This window comes from Cnephaeus nilssonii, assembly GCF_951640355.1.
Source record: "Cnephaeus nilssonii genome assembly, chromosome: 21".
NCBI lineage: Eukaryota > Metazoa > Chordata > Mammalia > Chiroptera > Vespertilionidae > Cnephaeus > Cnephaeus nilssonii.
The window spans coordinates 16,589,855-16,611,711 of NC_137092.1; the positions used below are offsets into that span (position 1 = coordinate 16,589,855).

Below are 21,857 nucleotides of genomic sequence, written 5' to 3' on the forward strand. Positions count from 1 at the left end.
AAACCATCATCGAACTGTACACTTTTAAGTGGGTGCTTGTCCATCATCTATCTGTTATACCTCCACCATATAACGTTGATTTCTAAAAGTCGCCAAGGAGGAGCGTGCCTGTCTTGCTCTTACAATCCCGAACTGTTGCAGATTTTTCTGTCGCAGGCAGTGGTTTGCCCCGTCATCAGACCTCGCTTCAAATTCTGCCTCTGCCACTTACTAGTGTTCTAACCACTCGGGACACGGGTCTCCTCATGTAAATGCATTAAGCTCGGTTTTGGGATGAAATGAAGCCACGCCCTTAAAGGGCTGGTGATGGCGGCACATGTTATAAAATTGTCTTTGTCCCCTCTGATGGCGACTGAGGAGGGAAAGGAGCCCTAGGGTGGGTGGGGGAGAGGTTGCCGGCCTCCGGAGCGAGCACCTTCGTCCCGGGTCCCGGTCCGGCGCGCGGGCTGTGCAGGAGGCCGCCGGCTGGGAGGCTCCGCAGGAGGCTGCTCCCCACATCACACCTGCCCGGGGTGTCTGGGGCCGACGGGAGAGGAGAGCCTCCCCCTGCCGCCTTCCCTGCAGGTCTGGACTGAGATCGCGGTCGCGGGCCGCACTGGCAGGGTGCGGTCTCCTGGACTCTCCCCCGCGAGCCCACTTTGCAGACGGGAAAGCTGAGGTCGCAGAGGCGCCGCCGGGAGCCCTGCCGCACCGCCGGCGGGGAGCTGCTCTCCCCCGTTCGCATCCCGGGCTGCTCCGGTCCGCCTGCCGGCTGCCGCGGGCGCCGCTCGGCCCCTCCGTCCCACCCCAACGCCGCTTTCCCTCCCGGGCTCTCTGGGCTCCCGGCTTCCTTGTGAAAACTTCCTGCCGCGGCGCGGCCCGAGTCCCCCCTCCTTCCTGCCCCCCGCCCCTCCGCCTCTCCCCGCCCTGCTGGCCACAGCCTTCGGCGCCCGCCGCCCGCAGTTGGGCTGGGGCTGCACGCGGGGACCCTCGTCCCGTCCTCCTCCCTGGCGGTCCCCACCCCAGGCCGGCGGAGAGGTAGGACCCGGGGCAGGTGAGTGCCTGCGCCCCGCCCCGGGGGGAGGGCGCGCGCACGCCGGAGTCCCCTCCGGACTGGGGGCTGAGCCCTCCGGGCGGGGCGGGGGGAGGAGGGAGGAGGAGGTGCCCATGGGTGGCGGTAGGAGAGGGCCCGAGGGCACGGGTGCTGAGCATCATGAAACAGCAGGTACCTGGCAGCAAAGGAGGAGGCTTCCAGCGCCCCCGCTGCGCCCCGTGAGTCCAGGGCAGCCCCCACCTGCTCCCCCGCCCGGGCTGGAGGGACAAGTACCCGGCCCTCTGCTTGGCTGCAGGGAGCTCTCCGGGCTCCACAGGGGAGTCAGGCCGCTAAGGTGGAATCTCTCCTCTGCTCCTTACTAGCGGTAGGACCATGGTCCAGAGACTTAAACGCCGTGCCTCAGTTTCTCATTTCTAAATAGACAGTGCCTGCCTCCTGGGGTAGTTGTTGGCTTGGAAGAGCAAAAGCATGCCCCCTGGTCAGTGTTCATTGTTAGCGGGTGAGGAGGCTGTGGAGGAGGGACGCGGTTTGCAGGTTTCTGGCGCTCTGGGCTTTGCCTGTTGGGAGGACTAGGAAGGTGACGGAAGGTCACAGGCACCTGGGTCCTCAAAGGACCCCGTGGGCTCGGGGTGATCTGAAGTAGTGCCAACAGCAAGACTGGTGTGTGCGGCAGGTCCAGCCCCAGGAGACAGGGCAGGGCCACCCCGCGCCCCCATCTCCAGCCTCCGGTAGTAGCCGCTCTGCTCTCCTGGCCTTTTGTGAGTGGCCTCTCCCGGGGCTGGCCTGTGCTCCCAGTCCCCGGGGATGGGAACAGCTTGTGCTGGCCTGAGGTTCCCAGGATCAGCCAGACCTCAGCTCCAGGCAAGATTGGGCAAGGGGTCAGCTCTGTACCCTGGCCTAAGCTGGGCCTGGGGGGGGGGGGGGTAGGGAGCTGTTCTCTGAACCCCATCCCACCCTAGTCCATGATATAGGACCCCTGTGTGTGTGCCCATGTGAGCCAGGGTGTGGGGTGAGCTCTCCTGTCCCCTGCTGCTGCCCCTCCCACTTTTGAGGTCTTCCCGAGTCCACCCAGCATACTTGCTGCTGCGGTTGGGGCTGCCTTCTCTGCCACCTGGCCGCTGGCCTGGTGGCCAGGCTCACCTCTCTGTCTTCCTCTTTTCACTGGGCATGAGGCCGGTGGTTGGCTTCAGTTTCTCCACTGCTCCCACCCCCACCATTCCCTATCAGACTTTCCCAGAAGAGGAAACTCCAGGCAGCCCCATCCACCAATCGGAAACCGGGATAGAGATAGAGGTCGCTGGGCTTCTGTCTGCCTCCCACGTCCACACGTGCTGCTGGGGAGGGGGCCGGGCCTCCACGGAGGTGCTCCCTAGCCTCTCCTCCCAGAAGCCTTGGGAGCCTTAAGAGGACTCCCGGGACCCGGAGGGGTTCTGGGGCCCATTCTAACTCGGAGGAGGGTGTTGGCTCCATTCTTGGCACAGGAACTTTGGGAAGAAGCCAGCAGGAGAAGGAAGAGAAGGCAGGGACAGAGAAAGAGATACAGAGAGACATAAATAGGGAAATAGAGAAAGAGCCTTAGAGACTCCCGGAAACAACAAGGCTCAGAGGGGGGCGGGGGGCGGGGGGGAGGCCAACTTAGAAAAACAGAGCAGAGACCCAGAGGAAGAGCAAGGAGGGGGAGACAGAGGAAAGACAGAGCGTCAGAAGACCCAAAAGAAACCACAGGGAGAGAAGGACCTCGACGGGGCGGCACAGGCTGGTCCCAACCCAGTGACCCGGCTTTCTGACCTGGGACAAACGCCTTAAGCTTCCTGGAGTATGTCTTCGTCTACAACACGGGGGGCATAGTGCACCTACTTCCTAGGATGGCTGAGAGGATGAAAAGCAAGGACCTAGCCGCAGTCTACATGTAACAAGTGATGGTGATTGGTATTACCGCCCCCACAGGTGGCAAGATAGAGGAATCCGGAGAGGAGCAGCATGTGGGTGGGCCTGAAGGCCTCCTGGGTCCCCTCTCCTGCCTCTGTCCCCCCACCCTCAAAGCCGTGGCATCTGGAGCCTCGTCCCTCTATTTCGGAGGGGGTGTGGCTGGACAGTGGGGGGGCATTGCGCCTGGGCTGGAGGGGACACTTCCTCCTCCCCAGGTGACTCGGTGCTGACTGAGGAGCGCTCATCCCATCGGAACTTGGAGGCCAGCCCTGAGGAATTCCTGCTGGAGGTCAAGGGGTCAGGTCTGGAGCTGCCTTTCACTTTGTAGCAAAGGAAGTTCTTTCTGAAATTCCACCCTCCATGGTCTGGCCAAGGCTGTGTCTGGAGGGCCCTGGGAGGAGGGCCTCTGCCGCTGCCTGGTGCGCCAGGGAGAAGCCACAGCCTCCCAACACCTCTCCCTCGCTCCCATTGCCCACACAGGAAGACCGAGTCCTCCCGGGGAAGGGAGGATTCCGGGGCTCGTCAGGGTGAAACGTGTGGTTACAGCCGGCCGGTGCCAGCACCCTGGGGGCGTGCGTGTAGGTGCTGGTGGTGCTGGGGATGCGGTGGAGAGGAAGGTGGAGAGGACCCTCACCCTCCCAGCTCCAATGGGGAAGACATTCCGTCACAAAAACAGAACGACTGTGGGATGGGAGGGGACATCCAGGGGGCGGTCGACGACGCACTAACGGAGCCTCGGAGAGGAATTAGATTGGAGGGGGGGTCCCAGGCTCACAAACCAGCAATCACAAGTGGGGTCTCATCTCCTGCTTGGCCCATCAGCCTCCAGGTGTTCCAGGGGCTGTGAACTTCTGGGTTGGCCTGGGATAGGCTCACCTGCCCCCAGAGGAGGGGTACCGGTACCAAGGCTTTGGCTGGGGTCTCGGGAAGTATGGACCCATGTCCAGTTTGGAGCTGGCCTTAGCCAAGAATTGGGGGCGGGGGAGAACAGCCAGGTCTCCTTGGGGCAGGGGGACTGGACTGGGGGTTGGGAGGGCCGTGGTGATGAGGGCAGGCAGGGATGGGTGAGGTCTGGAGCCACGGAAGGGGCTTCCTGGGGGAGGCCGGCCGCAAGGATGGTAGGACCTGGGCATTTCAGGGGTGGCCTGGGCAGAGGCGGCTGTGCGGTGAGAGGCCTGTGGGGCAGCGGCTGGGCTGTGTGACGGGAGCACAGACAGGGCAGGGGCCCGGAGGCTGGACATGTGGTGGGCTCACCCCTTGGAGCCCTCTCCGGTGGTGTGGGCCGCACAGGGCGTGAAGAGGGGCGGTGGCCGGAGCGGAGCTGCGCTTTCTGAGGGTACCCGGGGGTGGCGATGAGCACCCACTGGCGGTGGGCCAGAGGGGAGTTTTCCACTGGAGAGCGCGGCTCCCCGGCCTGTGTTCCTCTCCACCCACTGCTTTGGCTTTTCAAGGGGAGGTTGGTCCTGCAGTTGCCTCTGACAACCATCAGTCCTTGGGCAGGTCATCCGTGAAGCGGGGATAGCAGTCGCTCGCACCCACGGGTGGTGGCGAGGGTGGGGCCTGGCTCCGGCGCCAGCCTCCAGTAGGCGTGGAGGTGATCGGTGAATCAGATCCCTGCAGTTTCCCTGTTTCCTGATGAGTAAACAGGTCGGACGGAGGACCCTCTAGCTTCTGTTTCCTGAGCCACAGAGAGCACAAGGCCAGCCCCTCACCCCTGCCCCCTCCCCGCCCCGCCTCTGGCACGAACATGAACATGCAGGCTTCCTGTCCCTCCATCCGGCAGCCATGCCTGGTGTGCCGGAGGCCCGGCTTGGCTGGACATAGGAGGGGCTCTGAGCCTACATGTGCAAGCATGGATATGCGTGCGCTGTGTGGCGTGTAGAGCTGGGCCGGAGCACATCCCTGTGTGGGAGGAAGGGGGAGCCTTCAGACCGGGATCTCGCGGAGTGGACAGGACTGAGGGGTCCTGTCTCCATGGCCAAGGTAAGTTAGGAAAGGGCAGAGACACAGACACAGAGCCTGGGAGGGAGACAGACAGGCAAGAGCTGCAAGGCAGGGCACCAAGCTGGACACACGGCTGAGGGAGCGGATCGCCCTGGCTCAGCTCCCGCCTCACACTTGAAGGCAGATTCCCCAGTGCCGTGAGCATGCTGCCCAATGTGCATGGCAGCCTTGGTATAGGAGAGGGCGGAGAGAGGCAGTAAGAGAGAGACTAAGAAACGGGAAGGAAGCCCTCACTGAGCCCTGGGAGATGAGAGTGGATTCTCCCACTTTACAGACGGGGAAATGGAGGCTCACAGGGCTCAACTGCCTCCTGAGGTCACATCGCGTGTGACAGCTTGTGAGTATAGAACCTTTGGACTCCAAGATGGGGAGGGGACACACACACACACACACACACACACACACACACACACACACGAGAGAGAGAGAGAGAGAGAGAGAGAGAGAGAGAGAGAGAGAGAGAGGAGGGGCCGGCGGAACCAAGCAAGGAGGGGGAGGTGGTTTTCAGGCTGAGGGCTGGGGAAGCAGAATCTAGGCAACCTGCTGTCAGCGCCTTTGGCTTGAAGAAGTATCTGGTGGTCAGCCCGTCGTTGTTCTGGGGGATCAGGGCAGGCTCCCCCCATCCCCAGTTCTCTCCCTGTCAGCGTCTAAGGCCCTATTCCTATTCCTGATCATCCTGGGGGTTCTCCAGAAAAACACACAGCTTTTCCTGGAATTAATACTCGAAGGTTATGACGGTGCCAAGGGGCGTGGGTGGGTGCAGGGCTGAGGCAGCTAGCGCTAACCGAGCTCATTATATATGGGCTCTCCGCGCATTATCTGTACTAACTCAGACTTTTGTCTGCCCAACAACCCTACCAAGGAAGTACTCTTGTCCTCCCCATGTAATAGACGGGGTTCGAACCCAGGCTTGAGTGGGGTGGGAGGGGATGCAGAGCTCAGAGGCATCCTTTGCTTCCCAGAGACGGGAAGCGGGGAGGGACGGTGTGGAAGGTCCTCTCGCTGGCCTACTCCGTCAGCCCCGCGCTTGCTGTGTGCTTTCTGTAGAAATGGATCGTCTGTCTGCTAGGAACTCCCCCAGGGGCCTCGATGCATTCCCCACCTCCTAGCAGGGCTGTGGCACGAGGAAGGGGAGCTAGCGGGCTCCCCACTAGAGAAAATCAGGCTGAGCTTGGAGAAGAGCCGGGGAGGGTGAGCTGGGTTGGGCTCGGTGTGGGTTTGGGGGTAGAGAGGGCAGGGATGCTGGGGCTGCTCAGACAGGACTGGGGCCTGGAGGCCTGGCCGGGAGCCCAGCTGCTTTGCATCTCGAGGTGGAGGAGAGAGAAGTGTCAGCTCATTCTTGACTGTAAACACATCCCGGTTCCCACGCCTCTAATCATGTTCTTGCTGCAGCCCCCATCCCCTTCGCCCCGCCGGGCTTCTCCGCTCCCCATAACTGAGGCTGTTAAAAAAGAGAGACAAAGCCCCTGGGATTCCTGCCTGGGCTCGGAAGAGACTGGAACCGCAGCCCTGATGCTACTGGCGGTGTGGCTTTGGGCGAGTGACTGACTCACCCTCTTTGTGCCTGTGGTTCCTTATCTGTGAAATGAGTAATAATACCTACCACAATGGGCTGATAGAAGCTTTAACTAAGAGGAGCCATGTTAATCGCTCAGCAAGCACCCTGCCCTACTCAACACCGTAGCCCATGTGTGGGCTCACATCATCATTCTTGTGAGGGAAGGGGTCTGGGTGCCTCAAACCAGAGAAACAGTGGAGGAAGGGGATTAGGCAGGGGGGAGGGGCCTTCTGCATGGGAAGGAGCAGTGGGGGACCCTGGGGGTACATCTGAGTGAATGAATTGAGGGCCCCTGGGGTGGGATGGGGTGCCAGTCGTTGTCTGATTTAACCCCCTTGAGGGGCTCATGCAATCACATGGGCCCAGTGCTGCTGGGCCCGGAGGGGCTGGGAGAGAGTGGACCAGGGCCTCAGGCGCCCTTGCCCCTCAGGAACAAAACGCTCCAAAGGGAGCAAGCCCGGGAGGCCAGGCTGGGGCGCTGGGCTCCCGGTCAGGCCTGTGCACCCTCCTCAGGGGCTGAGGCAGGTTAGGCCAAACCCGTCCCCTCCCTTCCAGGCTCCCCATCCCATCTCCCCGCTCCCTGCTGGCTACCCACTGGTCTCCCAGACCGCACCCTGGCTTCCAGCCCCACTACCACTTCCTCTGAACTCCCGTCCTACCATGAGGCCCTTTGGCCAACAGAGCCTTCTGGCCATTCGCGCCCAGCTACCCTCACGCTCCCTGCCCTCCTCCAGGCCTCTCAGAGCCCTGGAGAACCAACTCCTCTGGAGGCTGGTGGGAGCAGGGGAGGTGGGAGGGGCTGGTGGTGGGAGGAGGGGAGGTGGGAGGGGCTGGTGGTGGGAGGAGGGGAGGTGGGAGGGGCTGACAGGGGGAGGGGCTGATGTGAATGGAAGAAGGACTTTCTGTGGGCAGGAGCCCAATCTGTACAGCCCCTCCTCCTGCCGCTGTCCTTCCTGCTCCAGATCCTTCCTGCTGCAGGTTTTCTTTCCCACCTCACTGGGGCCTCTAACTGAGACAGGGGAAGCCTGGGGTCCTGGTGTGGTTGGAGGTGAGGCTTACCCAGGGATGGTCCAGGATCCAGACAGATGGAGCTCCAGCCTGAGGACAGGGCCCCCTGCCAGGGCCACCGTGAGGGCTCAGCAAGAGTGGAATGTGGGCAGGGTGATGTGTGGAGGGCTGGGGGGCCTGCCCACGGCCCTGGCTGCTGAGCCCTGGAGGGAGAAGAGGGAGGTCAGCTGGGAGCAGACAGGGCGAGCCCTGGGGGTAGGCACTGGGCCTGGGGAGGTGGCTAGAGCAGGGCAGGGGCAGAGGGCGTAGCTTGGGGAGGTTGGGGGAAGGAGCCAGCTCTGTTTGGGAGGGGGATGGCAGCATGTGTGGGAGGCTGTGGGGTGGTGCACGGGGACAGGCTATGGGATCTGAAGGACACTACTGGTCCCGGAGGACAGGCCGAGTCCCCGCACCCACTCAGAGTGAGCCACAGTGCTCAGCTTGGGAGACAAGCCACTGGGAAGAGGGATCCCCCACATCCCACCTGAGCTGAGGGCAGTGGGAGGATAGAGTCACCCCACTCCCTGCTGCCCTCCCCCAAATACACATTCTATCTCATCTCCACTTCCTGTCTCCAGGCTCCATATCCTGAGCACCAGGGTCCCTCAGGACACTCTCTGGCCTGGAGGCCACGCTGCTGACAACACACAACACAACACGGTGCTGGGCTCACCTGAGTTCCGGGTGCGGCAGGGGCCTGGTGAGCTACGTGTAGTGAGTTAGTGGCCCTGAGGCCTGGGGGGAGGAAGGGAGGAAGCACAAAAGCCAGAGGTGGAGATGTGCCCGCAGGGAGCTGTGATGGGACAGCTAGGGGGGGTGGGCGCCGCCGCGGGGGGGGGGGGGACTGCTGCTCTGCTGGGCCACAGGGCGTGGGTAAAGATTGTCCGTGGGAGGGAGGCCACCTGGGGGGAGAGGAGCCGCCCTTGGCTGAGAGGGATTCCTGTGGGGTCTCTGCTTCCGGTGAGACGGGTAAGTCAGGCGGGAAGGAGGGCCGCCCTGAGGAGCTGGGAGCAGCTCTGGGGCCCCTGGGAGTGTGTGGGTGGGGGGCATGTGTGGGGCCAGGCACTGAGCATTCCAGAGATACTCAGGGGTACAAGGGGCCAGCGGCCGACCTCTCTGCTCCCAAATCATAAGCAGATGTGAGCGCCTCCGGGAGGTGTAGAGCAGGAACCGGGGCGAGTTTTGGGAACATTAAACATGGAATCTGAAACCGGCCGCGGGGGCGGCCACTCAGGAGCTCAGCCTCCCAGAACAGGCTTCCTCCGAGTCCTGACCCGCTTCCCACCCCCTGGGCGAGGCTAGGGGTGGAGGAGATGGAGAGGAGTCCACTTCCAGGTGGCTGATGGGTGACCCGAGGGAGGTGGGTGCTTTCGTTAAACCCGAGGCCAGGATGGGGGCCCCCTCGGGTGATAGCCCGTGGAGTTGGGCGCAGTGATGAGCTGGCAAGTGTTTAACAACTGACTTGGTGTGTGTTTGCGTGCGGCTGGCCTGGCGTGTGTTTGCCCATTTCCATGGTGTAAATAACCCCCCGTGCCTGATCTCAAGCTACTCACATGACGTCAGGAGCTGCGAGATGAGCACCACGGGTCCTCATGGGCCCACAGGAGCGGTGCCAACACACCAGAGGGTGGGAGGGCCTCCTTCAAGGTCACCTGGACCCAGCCTACCTCCTTCGTCCCATAGAGCAGGACGCCTGCAACCACACCAGGGAGGTTTGGCCTCTGCCTGCCCACATCCAGAGATGGGGAGCTCACCCCCGAGGCTGCTGATTCCATTACCGAACTGCTTTGGCTGTTAGAACGTTCTTCCTCCAACTGAGCCCGGGTGGGCTTCCCTCGTAACTTCCCCCCATCGGCTCTAGTTTCGAATCTGGGGGTAAACATTGAAGTGCCCTGGGAAGGGCTGGGCTGGGGCTGGAGATTCGGAGAGAAAAGGCAAGATTAGGAAATAGGCACTGGAACAGTGGGGTGTGGGGGTGTGTGTGTGGGGGGGTGCCGGGGCTCCAGAAGGGGTGGGTGGGGCAGTCTGCTAGTGGGGGTCGAGGAGCAGAGCAGAGATGCAAGGGTGGCACTTGGGGCTAGACCTTGATGGTGAGAACTCAAGGTGGAGAGTCGAGGGAGGACGGCGAGGCAGGGGAGGCGGTGTGAGCACTGGGTACACCACCCAGTCAGGAAGGAGACCCGGGAGCTGGGCCAGGGAGCAGGGGGCAGAGGAGGATGGCAGCCGCCTGTTCTCTTCTGCACCTGCTCAGGCCTCCGCAGAGACCGGGTCCTCGGAGCCTAGGCTGTGGCTGCGGGGCCCCTCACGGCCACGTCATGTCGCAGGCCTCCGCCATGTCGCCACCTCTGCGCTCCCTCCTCCTGGCCCTGGGCCTGGGGCTGGCTGGAACCCTCAACCCCAATGACCCCAATACCTGCAGCTTCTGGGAGAGGTGAGAGGGGCCCCTGCTGTCCCTTGAGGGCTCCAAGCCCCCAGCTCCCCATTCTCCCCACTAGGGCCCCTCTTCCCTGGCCTCCCGCCCTCTCTCCAGCCCTCACCTCCTGCCTGTTTCGGCTCTGCGCTCTCCTCCCCTCCATGGCTGCCTCTGACGCTCTCCCCATCTCTGACCTTGTCTCAGTCTCCATCCCAGCTCGGACCCTTCTGTCCTTTCTTTATCCCAGTCCCTTGGTCTCGGTGGGAGTCTGGCTGCAGGACAGGGCACAGAGTGGGAGCCATTTTCTGTGCGGGGGGCAAGCAGGGGGGCCGGCCCGGGGGGAGGGGGGCATAAAGGACAGGGCTGGGAAACAAGGCCTAGGGCAGGATTTGGCCAGAAATGCTGCAACCCACGAGTGGGCTCTCGCTCCCTCTCCCTGCACGGGAAGAGGAGGAAGGAAAAATTGCCAGCTCTGGTCCCATCGGGGGAGAAGGGGCTCTGATGTGGGGGAAGGGGGTTCCAGGAATATTCTAATTCTGGGAGGACCCCTTCAGATTGGAGGGCAGGATGTGGGTTCATTCTGGGTTTGGGGGAGCAAGCCCAAATGTTGGGGTGGTGATTCCCCCTGTGGCCAAGCTTCACACCCCTGCCTCTCATGGCCCCGGTGCCAGCTCAGGCCGCTCCTGCCCTGGGCCCCTGGCCCCTTCCTGTCTTGCAGCTTCACCACCACCACCAAGGAGTCCCACTCCCGCCCTTTCAGCCTGCTCCCCTCGGAGACCTGCAGTCAGCCCTGGCTGAGCCCCCACACCTGCCCTAAGCCCACGTGAGTGCCCTGCCCCTGCGCCTACACACACACCCTCATTCTTTCCTCGGAACCTTTAGGGTTTGGAGGAAGCATCTGGCCCCCGGGCCTCCAGGGGTGGGGTGGTCCGCGCTCTCCCAGCCCAGGGTGTTGGACAGGCCCCAGGCCTCCCACAGTGCTGCTCTGTGTTGGGGGGGTGGGGGGTGCTGGGCCTCAGCAGGGAGGCTGACGGCCCTTCCGGGCCTCCCCAGGGTTGTCTACAGGACGGTCTACCGCCAGGTGGTGAAGATGGACCACCGGAAGCGCCTGAAGTGCTGCCAGGGCTTCTACGAGAGCCGCGGGGCCTGCGTCCGTGAGTCCTGGGCGGGGCGTGGGACGGGACGGGCTGAGCCCCCCTTTCTAGGCCTTCCCTGCACCCCCCAGGGTGGGGCTGCTCCTCTGCCCTTTGGGTGGCCCCCCTCCTCCCGCTCACCTGGCGTCGTCCCTAGGGACACAGATGCCCACGTCTGACACTAGCTGACCCCGTGACCCCGCCCTCCTCATGCCCCTCCACAGTCTGTCCCGCCTCCCATCTTCCTGGCTCTCCCTCTGTCTCCAGTCTGCCTGTGTCTCTCACTGTGTGTGGGGGGGCAGGGGGGTCATGTCTGCGTCTGTCTCGTCTCTGTCTCTTCCTGCCCCTGTCTCTCTGTCTCTGACTTGTTGCTGTTCAGTCTCTCCTGTCCCCGCTCCCCCCACCCAACACCCTGAGGCCCCCAGATTGGGGCCTGCTGTGCCTCTCACTCCTTGCCTCACCTCTGGCCCGTCATCAGCCCCTGCCAAGCCTGACCTACCCTGGACCCCAGTCTCTGGACAGCATCCCCGTTTTCTCAGGGTGCCTCGAGGATTTCCCAGGAGGGGCCGGGAGCCCGGAATCCTGAGGTCTTGGCCCTCAGCCTTTCTGCGTGTTGGAGGCAGAGTGCTGCTTAGAGAGCCCCGCGCCCTGGTGTGGGAGGGAGACGGGGTCAGACTTCGGAGTATGAAGGTGGGTGAGGGCAGGCTTGCAAGCCTCTTCCCACTCCCCCGTCTCTGCCCCAGCACTCTGCGTCCAGGAGTGTGTCCACGGCCGCTGTGTGGCACCCAATCAGTGCCAGTGTGTACAAGCCTGGCGCGGGGACGACTGCTCCAGTGGTGAGTGGCGGCTGACTACAGGGCCCCGGGCACGCCCTCCGAGCCAGGCACAGGTGCCAGCACCCCGGGCAGGTACCCCCCAGCCCCTTTGGGATGTGCTCTACGCCAGCGGTCGCCAATCTTTCGGACCTCACGGACCACCAGGGCTCCGCGGACCACCGGTTGGCGACCGCTGCTCTCCGCTGCCTTTGCCAGGGATGTGGTAGGGTTTGGGCCACGCCAGACGTGGCGTATGTGGGGGATGAGGGACAGGGATTAACTGGAGGCTGGGGGGGGAAGTGGGGGAGACCCCTGGTAACCTCTTCCACCCTCCTCATCTCACAGACTGTCCCCCGGGAGTGTGGGGACCACAGTGTGACAAGCCCTGCAGCTGTGGCAACAGCAGCTCCTGTGACCCCAAGAGTGGGGCCTGCTCCTGCCCCTCTGGTCTGCAGCCCCCCCACTGCCTTCAGCCCTGCTCCCCTGGCCGTTACGGCCCTGCCTGCCAGCTCTCCTGCAACTGCCGCGGGGCACCCTGCGACCCCCAGACTGGAGCCTGCTTCTGCCCCCCGGACAGAACGGGGCCCAGGTGCGTCGTGGGGGGCAAGCACACTAATGGGGTCTCAGGCACAGGACCACTCTGGCACACAGGGGCGTATGCGGGAACTCCGGCGGGTTCCAAAGGGAGGGATGGCGCCAAGAGGCCGAGACCCGAGTCCCTGCGCTGCCGCTTCCTGGCTGAGTGACCTTGAGCAAGTCATTGACTTTGTGAGCTTGATTCCTGTCTGTGCAGCGGCAGCAGCGTGATCCTCATGGGAAGGTTCCTGTGAAGATAACATGAGAGAGCATGTGTGTGAAAGCATGTCATAAAGTGGGGCCGAGACAGGGAGCCCCGTGGCAAGGCCGGGTACAGGGAGAGCTGGGGGGCCCAGGAAGGAGAAGGTTCACTAGGTGGGAACCACGGCCCGGCTGCGTGGAGGGGCTCCGGAGCTGAGACTCCACGCAGGAAGAGGCTCCCCCGGAAGGAACAGCACGAGCCGAGGTGGAGGTGGACCGGGTGCTGGGGCCTCCACTCTGCCGCTCCTGGTGGTGCGATGTCCCCGCCATTGCCAGTCCTGGAAAGTTTTGCTTTCTGATGCCTGAGTCCCCTACAAGGGTGTGTGTGTGTGTGTGTGGGGGGGGGGTGCTCACTGAGCCCTGAAGTCAGGCCGTAGGGCAAAGGGGAGGCAAGTACTGCTTGCTCACACTGACCCACACTGACTCGCCTGCTCTGCCCGCCAGCTGTGAGGTGTCCTGTGTCCGGGACACTGTTGGCCTCCTCTGCCCCAGCACCTCTCCTTGCCACAACGGGGGTGTCTTCGAGGCCTCCCGAGGCTCCTGCAGCTGCCCGCCTGGCTGGATGGTATGAAGGGTGGGGCCTGAGAGGGCTCGGGGAGGGTGTACGTGAAGCAGGTGGCTCGTGGGCCCTGGAGCGGTGTGAGGGGTCTTGGTGTGGGAGTATTCAAGGGGGAGGCCCCGTGCCGGGGCGTCTGTCAACCTCTCACTCCTCAGGGCGCCATCTGTACGCTGCCCTGCGCCCAGGGCTTCCACGGGCCCAGCTGCTCCCAGGAATGTCGCTGTCACAACGGGGGTCTCTGCGACCCGGTGACGGGGCAGTGCAGCTGTGCTCCCGGCTACACGGGGGAGCGGTGAGTGGCATCGGGAGGGCGGGAGCGGTGGGGACGGGGCAGCCGGGGGGACGTGGCCAGGCTCACTCAGCTGGGCGCCCAGGTGCCGAGAGGAGTGCCCCGTGGGCCACTTCGGACAGGACTGCGCGGAGACGTGCGACTGCGCCCCCGGCGCCCGCTGCTTCCCCAACGGCGCGTGCCTGTGCGAACACGGCTTCACCGGGCACCGCTGCACCGAGCGCCTCTGCCCCGAGGGCTTCTACGGCCTCAGCTGCCAGCTGCCCTGCACCTGCGACCCCGAGCACAGCCTCAGGTGGGCCTGGGGACCTGGCCAAGGACTCAGGCGGCCGGTGGGCGAGGCCTTCCGTGCTGAAGCCACCTGGGCATATCCGGGGCATATCCGCGGGCGGGATGGATGTCACAGAAGGGAAAAGGGGGGCCTTGGGACGGGGTAGCGGGGCGCTCTCGGAACAGCACCGAGCCTTCCTCGTGGCCCCCTCCCTCGCCATCGTGGGCTGCCCCCCCCCCCCCCCCCCGCCAAGGGGTCTGGGTTGGCCCGAGGCCCCGGCTCAGAGCGCACCACCGGCCTCGCCCGCAGCTGCCACCCGATGAGCGGGGAGTGCTCGTGCCAGCCGGGCTGGGCCGGCCTTCACTGCAACGAGAGCTGCCCGCGGGACACGCACGGGCCCGGCTGCCGGGAGCACTGCCTCTGCCTGCACGGCGGCCTCTGCCAGCCCGACAGCGGCCTCTGCCGGTGCGCGCCCGGCTACACGGTGAGGCGCGCGCTGCGGACTGGGCCCCGGGGGAGGCGGGGGCGGGAGGAGCGGAGGAGCCGCCGCTCACTAGCCCGCCCTCCCGCCGCCTCCAGGGCCCGCACTGCGCTAGCCTCTGTCCGCCTGACACCTATGGAGCCAACTGCTCCTCTCGCTGCTCCTGCGAGAATGCCCTCGCCTGCTCCCCTATCGACGGCGCCTGCATCTGCAAGGAAGGTAATGGGGTGCGTCCCGGGAGGGGAGGGCTGGGGGCGGGGCCACGGAGAGAAGGGAGGCGGCAGGGTAAGGGAGGAGCTGCTGGGCAGCAGCTGGACCGTGGGAAAGTGGCCAGGCTTCTTCCTTCCTGGAATCTCCACTTTGCTTTTTCTTCAACTGCAGAAACCCCGCTCATCCTTAAAGGCCCCTCTTTGGTGAACCCTGTTCGCCCTCAGTGATACATAACCACGGAGGGGCAGCGCCAGGCAGGGCCTCCGGGGTCTCCAGGGGTGCAGGGTGGCGGTCTGTAGGCTGCGTTCTGACACAGGCTAGCTCTCTAGTATGTTTACAAACCTCCATCTCCAGTTCCCACTCTTCCCGACTCTTACACATGATCGGGAGAATTCACTTAGTTACCTGTTGGGGCCTCTGAAAGCATTTGGTTTGCTGCCAACCCTCTTCATTTTGCAGAAGAGGCATCCAAGACCCAGGACGGGGTGGTGCGTGGCTGGCAGTCACTTAGACTTTTGTTCCACACCGAACAGTTTATATGCTCGTCTCTTGTAGGGGACCACGAGCACCCCACTTCACCCCCAACTCATAGCACAGAGCCTGGCACAGTCGATGCTTAGTGTGTGCTCACCCGGGAGAGGAGCTGGGTCCCCATGCCTACCTGCAAGCCTCTCTTCTAGGTTGGCAGCGTGGTAACTGCTCTGTGCCCTGCCCGCCTGGAACCTGGGGATTCGGTTGCAATGCCAGCTGCCAGTGTGCCCATGAGGCAGCCTGCAGCCCCCAAACCGGAGCCTGTACCTGCACCCCTGGGTGGCACGGGGTCCACTGCCAGCTCCCCTGTCCGGTAAGTGCCCAACAGCCTGCCTGCCTGGGGGGAGGGAGGGCATGGCCTCCCTCAGCTGACTATCTGCCCTCCCCTCCACTCCCTCTCCAAGAAGGGGAAGTTTGGTGAAGGCTGTGCCCATCGCTGTGACTGTGACCACTCTGAGGGCTGTGACCCTGTTCATGGACAGTGCCAGTGCCAGGCTGGCTGGACAGGTGAGCATTCTGGGTGACCAGGCACCACGCCCATTGTGGAGTTGGGGGTATACCAGTAGACTCCAAGAAATGTGTCCAGAAGAACCCTTATGGAAGGGGTAGGGCAGGCCAGGCTCACCCTATTCCTCTCTCCCACAGGTACCCGCTGCCACCTGCCCTGCCCTGAGGGCTTCTGGGGAGCCAACTGTAGCAACACCTGCACCTGCAAGAATGGGGGCACCTGCATCCCCGAGAATGGCAGTTGTGTGTGTGTACCTGGATTCCGAGGTCCCTCCTGCCAGAGACGTGAGGCTCCCTCCCTCCTCCCACCTGTCAGCCGTGTGGCGCAGTGTCTGTCAGAAGCCTTCAGCTCCGCCCATCTTGTTTTCCCCCTGATTCCAATCTTTGGGCCCGTGGGAAGGAGGGAGGGAGATAGTGGGATCAAGGGCTGTTTGCCCCCCATCACCAGGAGCCCTTTCCTCCCAGCCTGCCAGCCCGGCCGCTATGGCAAACGCTGTGTGCCCTGCAAGTGTGCCAACCACTCCTCCTGCCACCCCTCCAATGGAACCTGCTACTGCCTGGCCGGCTGGACTGGCTCAGACTGTTCTCAAGGTACGGGGTGGCTCGTGTGTCTGAGAGCATGTGCATGCCGGAGGGTGGGCTGAGAACCAGTGGCTTCTGTTCCCCTGCTCCTGGGTATAAAAGCCTCTGGACCCACCTCGAGTCAGTTAGTTATATAAACAATGTAAACAAAAACTGATGGAGCATCACCTCCATTCTGGTGCTGAGGATGCAGCAATGAACAGGTCAGGAGAAATAGCTCCCTGTCCTTCTCCGTGGGAGACCTAGGACGAGCAGTACAGGGAAGGGGGTGAGGGAAGCCATAAGCTCAATTTAAAAAAATATATATATATGTTTTTTTTATTGATCTTTTAGAGAGAGAGGAAGGGAGAAGGATAGAGAGATAGAAACATCAATGAGAGAAACATCATCGATCAGCTGCCTCCTGCACACCCCCCACTGGGCATCAAGCCTGCAACCCGGGCATGTGCCCTGACCAGGATCGAACTGAATGGCCTCTTGATTCCTGGGTGAATGCACAACCATTGAGCTACACCGGCCGGGCCACAAGCTCAGTTTCTTATTAATTAATTAATTAATTAATTGGTTCTTTCTCACATCTATAATAATAAAAGCATGATATGCTAATTAGACCAGACAGCTGAATAACCTTCCGGACGTCCTTCCAGACGTCTGGAAGACAACCTTCTGGACGAAGCTGGGGCTGCAAGGGCTGAGGCAAGCCGTGGAGGCTGCGAGGGCCGAATCAAGCTGCCGCGACCAACCAGCAGGCTGCGGCCGGTGGGCAGGGCCTCCCTCTGCGAGGGAAGCCCGGGGGCCCAGGTGCCTGCTGGGGGCCGAAGGGAAGCCTGGGTCCCGGGTGCCAGAGGGAAGCCGGTCCCGGCAGCCCGGGGAAGGAAGGCCTACTCTTGCACGAATTTCGTGCAGTGGGCCTCTAGTAAATATATGAAGAACATCATGGAAAAGACTAATGCAAAACAACCAAGTGAAATAGGTTTTGAAAAGGGAAGTGAGAAGCTATTGCTATGAAACAGGCTGGATGGAAGCTCACTGTCAGGCAGATAGAGAAAAGTTATCCTGGTGAAGAGCTTTGCCATGGAATTCAGTAATAACTACTATTAGATTATTTGTTAGTATCAGAGACACAAAAATCATACCTCAAACAGCGTGAACATTTACTTTTGTCACATTAAAAAAATTTAAAGTCTAGAGCTACACAGCGCAGGGTAGTTTGGACGGCTCTGGCCGCCTGGCCCGGCCACGCTGTTCTGAATGGCCATCAGACAGCCACGTGCAGACGTTAAGGAGGCAGCTGGGCACATGGGCCTGCCGGTCCGCATGTGTGAGTCATCCGAGTGTAGACACTGTTCAAAGCCTTGGTGTCCCTGGGGAGAGAGACCCACGCTACGGGGAAGATTTGTGTCGTTGGGGCCCAGAATTCATCTGGTGCATGCGGAGGAGGGCGGGGCCGGCACACCAGGCAGGCGCACCTTGTCTCCGCAGCATGCCCTCCAGGACGCTGGGGAGACGGCTGCGCCCAGCCCTGCCAGTGTCACCATGGCGGGACCTGCCACCCCCAGGATGGGAGCTGCTTTTGCCCCCCAGGCTGGACCGGACACCTCTGCTTGGAAGGTACCAACAGAAGCGGAGCTCCATGCCCTTGCGCCCAAGTCAGCCCTAGCCCAGTGTCCTGGCTCCCTCTGACCCCCGCCTACCTCCTTGGCTCCCTCCCAGGCTGTTCTCCAGGGATGTTTGGTGCCAATTGCTCCCAACCATGCCAATGTGGTTTTGGAGAGAGGTGCCACCCGGAGACGGGGGCCTGTGTGTGTCCTCCAGGGCACAGTGGTGCCCCCTGCAGGATTGGTGAGTTCTCCTCTAGGCCTTGAATATCCCCAGGGAACGAGGACATGGGCACCTGCCCGGGTCTCTGCCAGAATCTTGGCCCCTCACCTAGGAGTCTCTCCCATGCATGTCCCCCACGCTCACCAGCACAGCCAAGACACTGTTCTGATAGCCTGCCCTACCCACTAGGAAGCCAGGAGCCCTTCACCATGATGCCTACCTTTCCAGTGCCCTATAACTCACTGGGGGCCGTGATTGGCATCGCAGTGCTGGGGTCCCTGGTGGTGGCCCTGGTGGCATTGTTCATCGGCTACCGCCGTTGGCAAAAAGGCAAGCAGCACCAACACCTGGCAGTGGCCTACAGCAGCGGGCGACTGGATGGCTCTGAGTATGTCATGCCAGGTGAGCATGCAGGGGGCAGGGGACACATCCAAGTAGCTGGCTCATAGGCACAGGGCTCCCGGGTCTCTCCCTGGACCTGGAAGATGGGAAGTGAGGAGCTGGAGGAGGAAGGGAAGTCAGAGGGGCTGATTCCTGATCTCCGGGGTCAGAATAGCATTCCTGGGCCCAGGCCTGTCTCCGACTAGGGGGTCACCCTGCGCCTGTGTCTGTTCTTGCAGATATCCCTCTGAGCTACAGTCACTACTACTCCAACCCCAGCTACCACACCCTATCACAGTGCTCACCTAACCCCCCACCCCCCAACAAGGTCAGTGCTGGGGAGGGTGCACTGTGGGGAGATGGTAAACACCTGCTTCTCTGGAAAGCTCCATCCCTGCTCCTCCCCCATCAGGTTCCAGGCAATCAGCTCTTTGCCAGCCTACAGGCCCCTGAGCGGCCAGGTGGAGCCCATGGGCCGGATAACCATACCACGCTGCCTGCTGACTGGAAGCACCTGGACAGAGGTAGAAGCCTAGACGCCAGGCCTCTGGTGAGGGCGGGGTGTGCAGCCCAGCGTCCTGCTCCGTCTGAGCGTGCGCCTCTGCAGGAGGGGTGCTGGGCACCAGTGTTAGAGGAGACTGAGCCCAGGAGTTTGACTGCGTGTTGCTTCCTCCTCCTCAGGTAGCAGCCACTTGGACCGAAGCTACAGCTGTAGCTACGGCAACAGTAATGGCCCAGGCCCGTTCTACGGTAAAGGTATGAGCACGGCGGGGAGGGGGGTGGTGGGAGCGAGGGGCTGCACTGGAGTTTGTTTAGGAGTCAGTGCCTCCCCTGAGCCTGAATTGTTTCCCCCATCCTCAGGACCCATCTCTGAAGACGGGCTGGGGGCCAGTATGGCTTCCCTGAGCAGTGAGAACCCCTATGCCACCATCCGGGACCTGCCCAGCCTGCTAGGGGGCCCCCGGGAGAGCAGCTACGTGGAAATGAAAGGCCCTCCCTCAGGGTCTCCCCACAGGCAGCCTCCTCAGCTTCCGGCCAGCCAGAGGCCGCGATACCCCCAGCCACAGCCGCAGCCGCAGCGAGACAGTGGTACCTATGAGCAGCCTAGTGCTCTGCCCCATGGTGAGCCTCCTTCTCTGCTGGGGCAGGGGCTGGAGAGGTGGAAGGGAGAAGGGTCAAGGGAGGGAGAAAGGGACAGAGAAAGAGAATATGGGGGTGGCATGCTGTGGCAGCAAGAGCAGGGCCTTGGGAGTCTGACTTGGGCCCAGACCAGGCATGATGTTGGGAATCACATTGCTGCTGAGAGCCTGAGCGGTGGAACCCACCTCACCGGGCTGAGGATTGAAATGGTGGTTGTATAGCACCTGGCGTGTGGAGTTGGTCCCAGAAAAGTGGGGAACCAGGCAGGGGGTGAGCACGGGGCTGCATGGGCAGGTGACAAAGTGTCCTCATATCCTGTGAGGTGGGCAGGTCAAGGTGGCCTCCCCGACTGGCAGCTGAGAAGCTGCACAAACTGCCCTATAGCCAGGCCCCAGCTCTGCTTTGGGCAGAAGAGGCTGGAGAGGGGAGAGGAGCCACCTCCTCCTCATTCTGTCCCTTCTCTGTCTCCAGACCCGGACTCCGTGGGCTCCCAGCACCCCCAGTCTCTCGGCCCGACCCCCGGCCACTATGACTCGCCCAAGAACAGCCACATCCCTGGACACTATGATTTGCCTCCTGTACGGCATCCCCCATCCCCCCCACTTCAGCACCGGGACCCTTGAGGGGCCAAGATGGTGTGCAGAGGCCAGCACACCTGTTCTTGCTGCCCAAGGTTGGGGACAGAGCCGGCTGAACCCTGCCGGGAGCAGGGAGAGGCCTGGCAGGCCGTGACCATGAACGTGTTTGTGAACAAATTTAATGGAGGAAGTGAACGGAGAGGTGGGAGCCTGGCTCCCGCTCCCACACTGGGACGCTGGTTGGCAGAAAGCCTGCATTCCCTTCCCCCAACCCACTGCTCCCCAAGGCTGCCAGGCCTGTGTACAGAAACTGGGGGGTTGAACATTGCTGGGTAACTGATTTCATATTGATGTAAAAAACGTATATTGAGCACCTTTTCTCTGCACTCCAGGCTGGGCTCTGTGTATGTGTGTATGTGTGCATGTGTGAGCTTTTGCATGTGTGTGTGTGGGGGGGGGCGTGTTTTCAGAGGGGTACCAGGGATAGGCCCTCTCCTATGGCTCCCACCATTTAGTAGAGAGGCAGCCCCAGACCAGTTAACTAGCAATAGTCTCCTAACTGGCCCCCTGCATTCACTTAGAACCCCTGCCAGCCAGCTGCTCCAAATACAAGCTGATGAGGCGGCCCCTGTCTGAGAGTCTTCATGCTGCCCCCTTGTTCCTGGCCAGAGTCAAAACTGCCAAAGGCCTGAAGGAAAGGCTTTGCTGGCCTCACCCTGTGTCTTCAGCCTCACCCTCAACTGCGTTCGCTGCCGCTCTGCCTCAGTAACGTCCAGGCCTCCTATCAGCCATACTTCTTGCTGCCGCAGGGACTTCACACCACGTCCGGAATGCTCTTCTCCCCCACTTACCTGTGAACCTCTGTTTGCTTTCAGTCCCCTGCTCTGGGAAGCTCCTCTCTTTAAGAGCACTAGTAACAGCTGCGTGCATCCAACAGATGCCTGCAGGAGGCCTGCCGGGCACCAGGCACCTCTGTAATGTGTTGTTTCTTTAAGTGATTCTTTGATTCATTTCTGCTTTTCCCACCAGTCTGTAAGTCCCCTGCGTTTATGGTCAACATGGGCTCCCCTTGGCACATAGTAGGCACTCGATAAATGTTCCCTAAAAGACTGAGTGGCTGAGTGAATGAAAAGTCTCAGTCACTATCAGTCACATAGCACTTACTATGGTAAGTGCTCAGATAGCGGGGAGATGGCATGTTCTGAGAGTTAATAGACTGCACGGGGGGAGCCTACCCCCAAGACTGGCCTCTCTACAGGGGAACTGGACCTCGGCTGAAAGGTGGGAAGGGCTGGGAGTGGCACCGGGGCCGTGGGACCGAGTGGGTGGGGGAGGCTGGAGGCTGGAGGCAGACGGGAGAGGATATACTCAAACGAGGGTCCAGCAGGGTCTGGCCTGCCTGAGCACTTAGAATTCCAGATTTCTAAAAAGCATTCCCAGACTCATGAACTCATTAGCTAAGTTCCCAGACCTAGAGGAGGCCCAACAGATGCCGTGGAGAAGAGGAACCTCGCTCCACACCAGCTCCCCGTGGGTCTCTCTGGGCCTTTTCCACCAGCAGCCCCTCCTTACAGGCTAGGAGGGCAGACCCAGAGAGAGGACCTGCCCCACCCGGGCTCTCCCCAGATTCCTCAGACACCCCATTCCTGATAGGCTGAACCAGCTCCGCTTTCTTGGGCTCAGTTTCCTGGGGGACTTTGGATGGCTGGACGCCCGCCGGCCTTAGCCCCCACCCCTC

At 62.1% G+C, this 21,857-nt stretch overlaps 1 protein-coding gene across 17 annotated transcripts; it reads left to right on the forward strand.

Moving 5' to 3' along the window:
- Positions 1-895: 895 nt before the first annotated feature.
- Positions 896-21,853, forward strand: PEAR1 (platelet endothelial aggregation receptor 1). 17 transcript variants are annotated; one of them, XM_079760382.1, is made up of 26 exons: positions 909-1,033; positions 3,178-3,264; positions 5,241-5,303; positions 8,150-8,271; positions 9,823-10,002; positions 10,703-10,807; positions 11,038-11,138; positions 11,861-11,953; positions 12,278-12,521; positions 13,214-13,334; positions 13,484-13,620; positions 13,703-13,912; positions 14,198-14,372; positions 14,468-14,588; positions 15,260-15,423; positions 15,515-15,617; positions 15,756-15,902; positions 16,083-16,208; positions 17,682-17,810; positions 17,913-18,041; positions 18,210-18,422; positions 18,641-18,729; positions 18,814-18,925; positions 19,083-19,157; positions 19,263-19,523; positions 20,013-21,850. In XM_079760382.1, the coding sequence occupies exons 5-26, from the start codon at positions 9,887-9,889 to the stop codon at positions 20,162-20,164; spliced, it is 3,123 nt and encodes a 1,040-aa protein (XP_079616508.1). In that variant the 5' UTR covers positions 909-1,033; positions 3,178-3,264; positions 5,241-5,303; positions 8,150-8,271; positions 9,823-9,886; the 3' UTR covers positions 20,165-21,850. The 17 variants fall into 17 exon arrangements, with proteins under 17 accessions (XP_079616506.1, XP_079616503.1, XP_079616498.1 ...); XM_079760384.1 differs by having other exon boundaries at positions 930-1,017; XM_079760381.1 differs by lacking the exon at positions 5,241-5,303.
- Positions 21,854-21,857: the final 4 nt, after the last annotated feature.

Excerpts from the sequence above, each read along its gene's own strand:
- PEAR1 (XM_079760372.1), top strand. The coding sequence starts at position 9,887 with ATGTCGCAGGCCTCCGCCATGTCGCCACCTCTGCGCTCCCTCCTCCTG. Across the intron at positions 10,808-11,037 it reads CACACCTGCCCTAAGCCCAC|GGTTGTCTACAGGACGGTCT; the intron begins GTGAGTGCCCTG and ends GGGCCTCCCCAG. Across the intron at positions 13,913-14,197 it reads GACCCCGAGCACAGCCTCAG|CTGCCACCCGATGAGCGGGG; the intron begins GTGGGCCTGGGG and ends CCTCGCCCGCAG.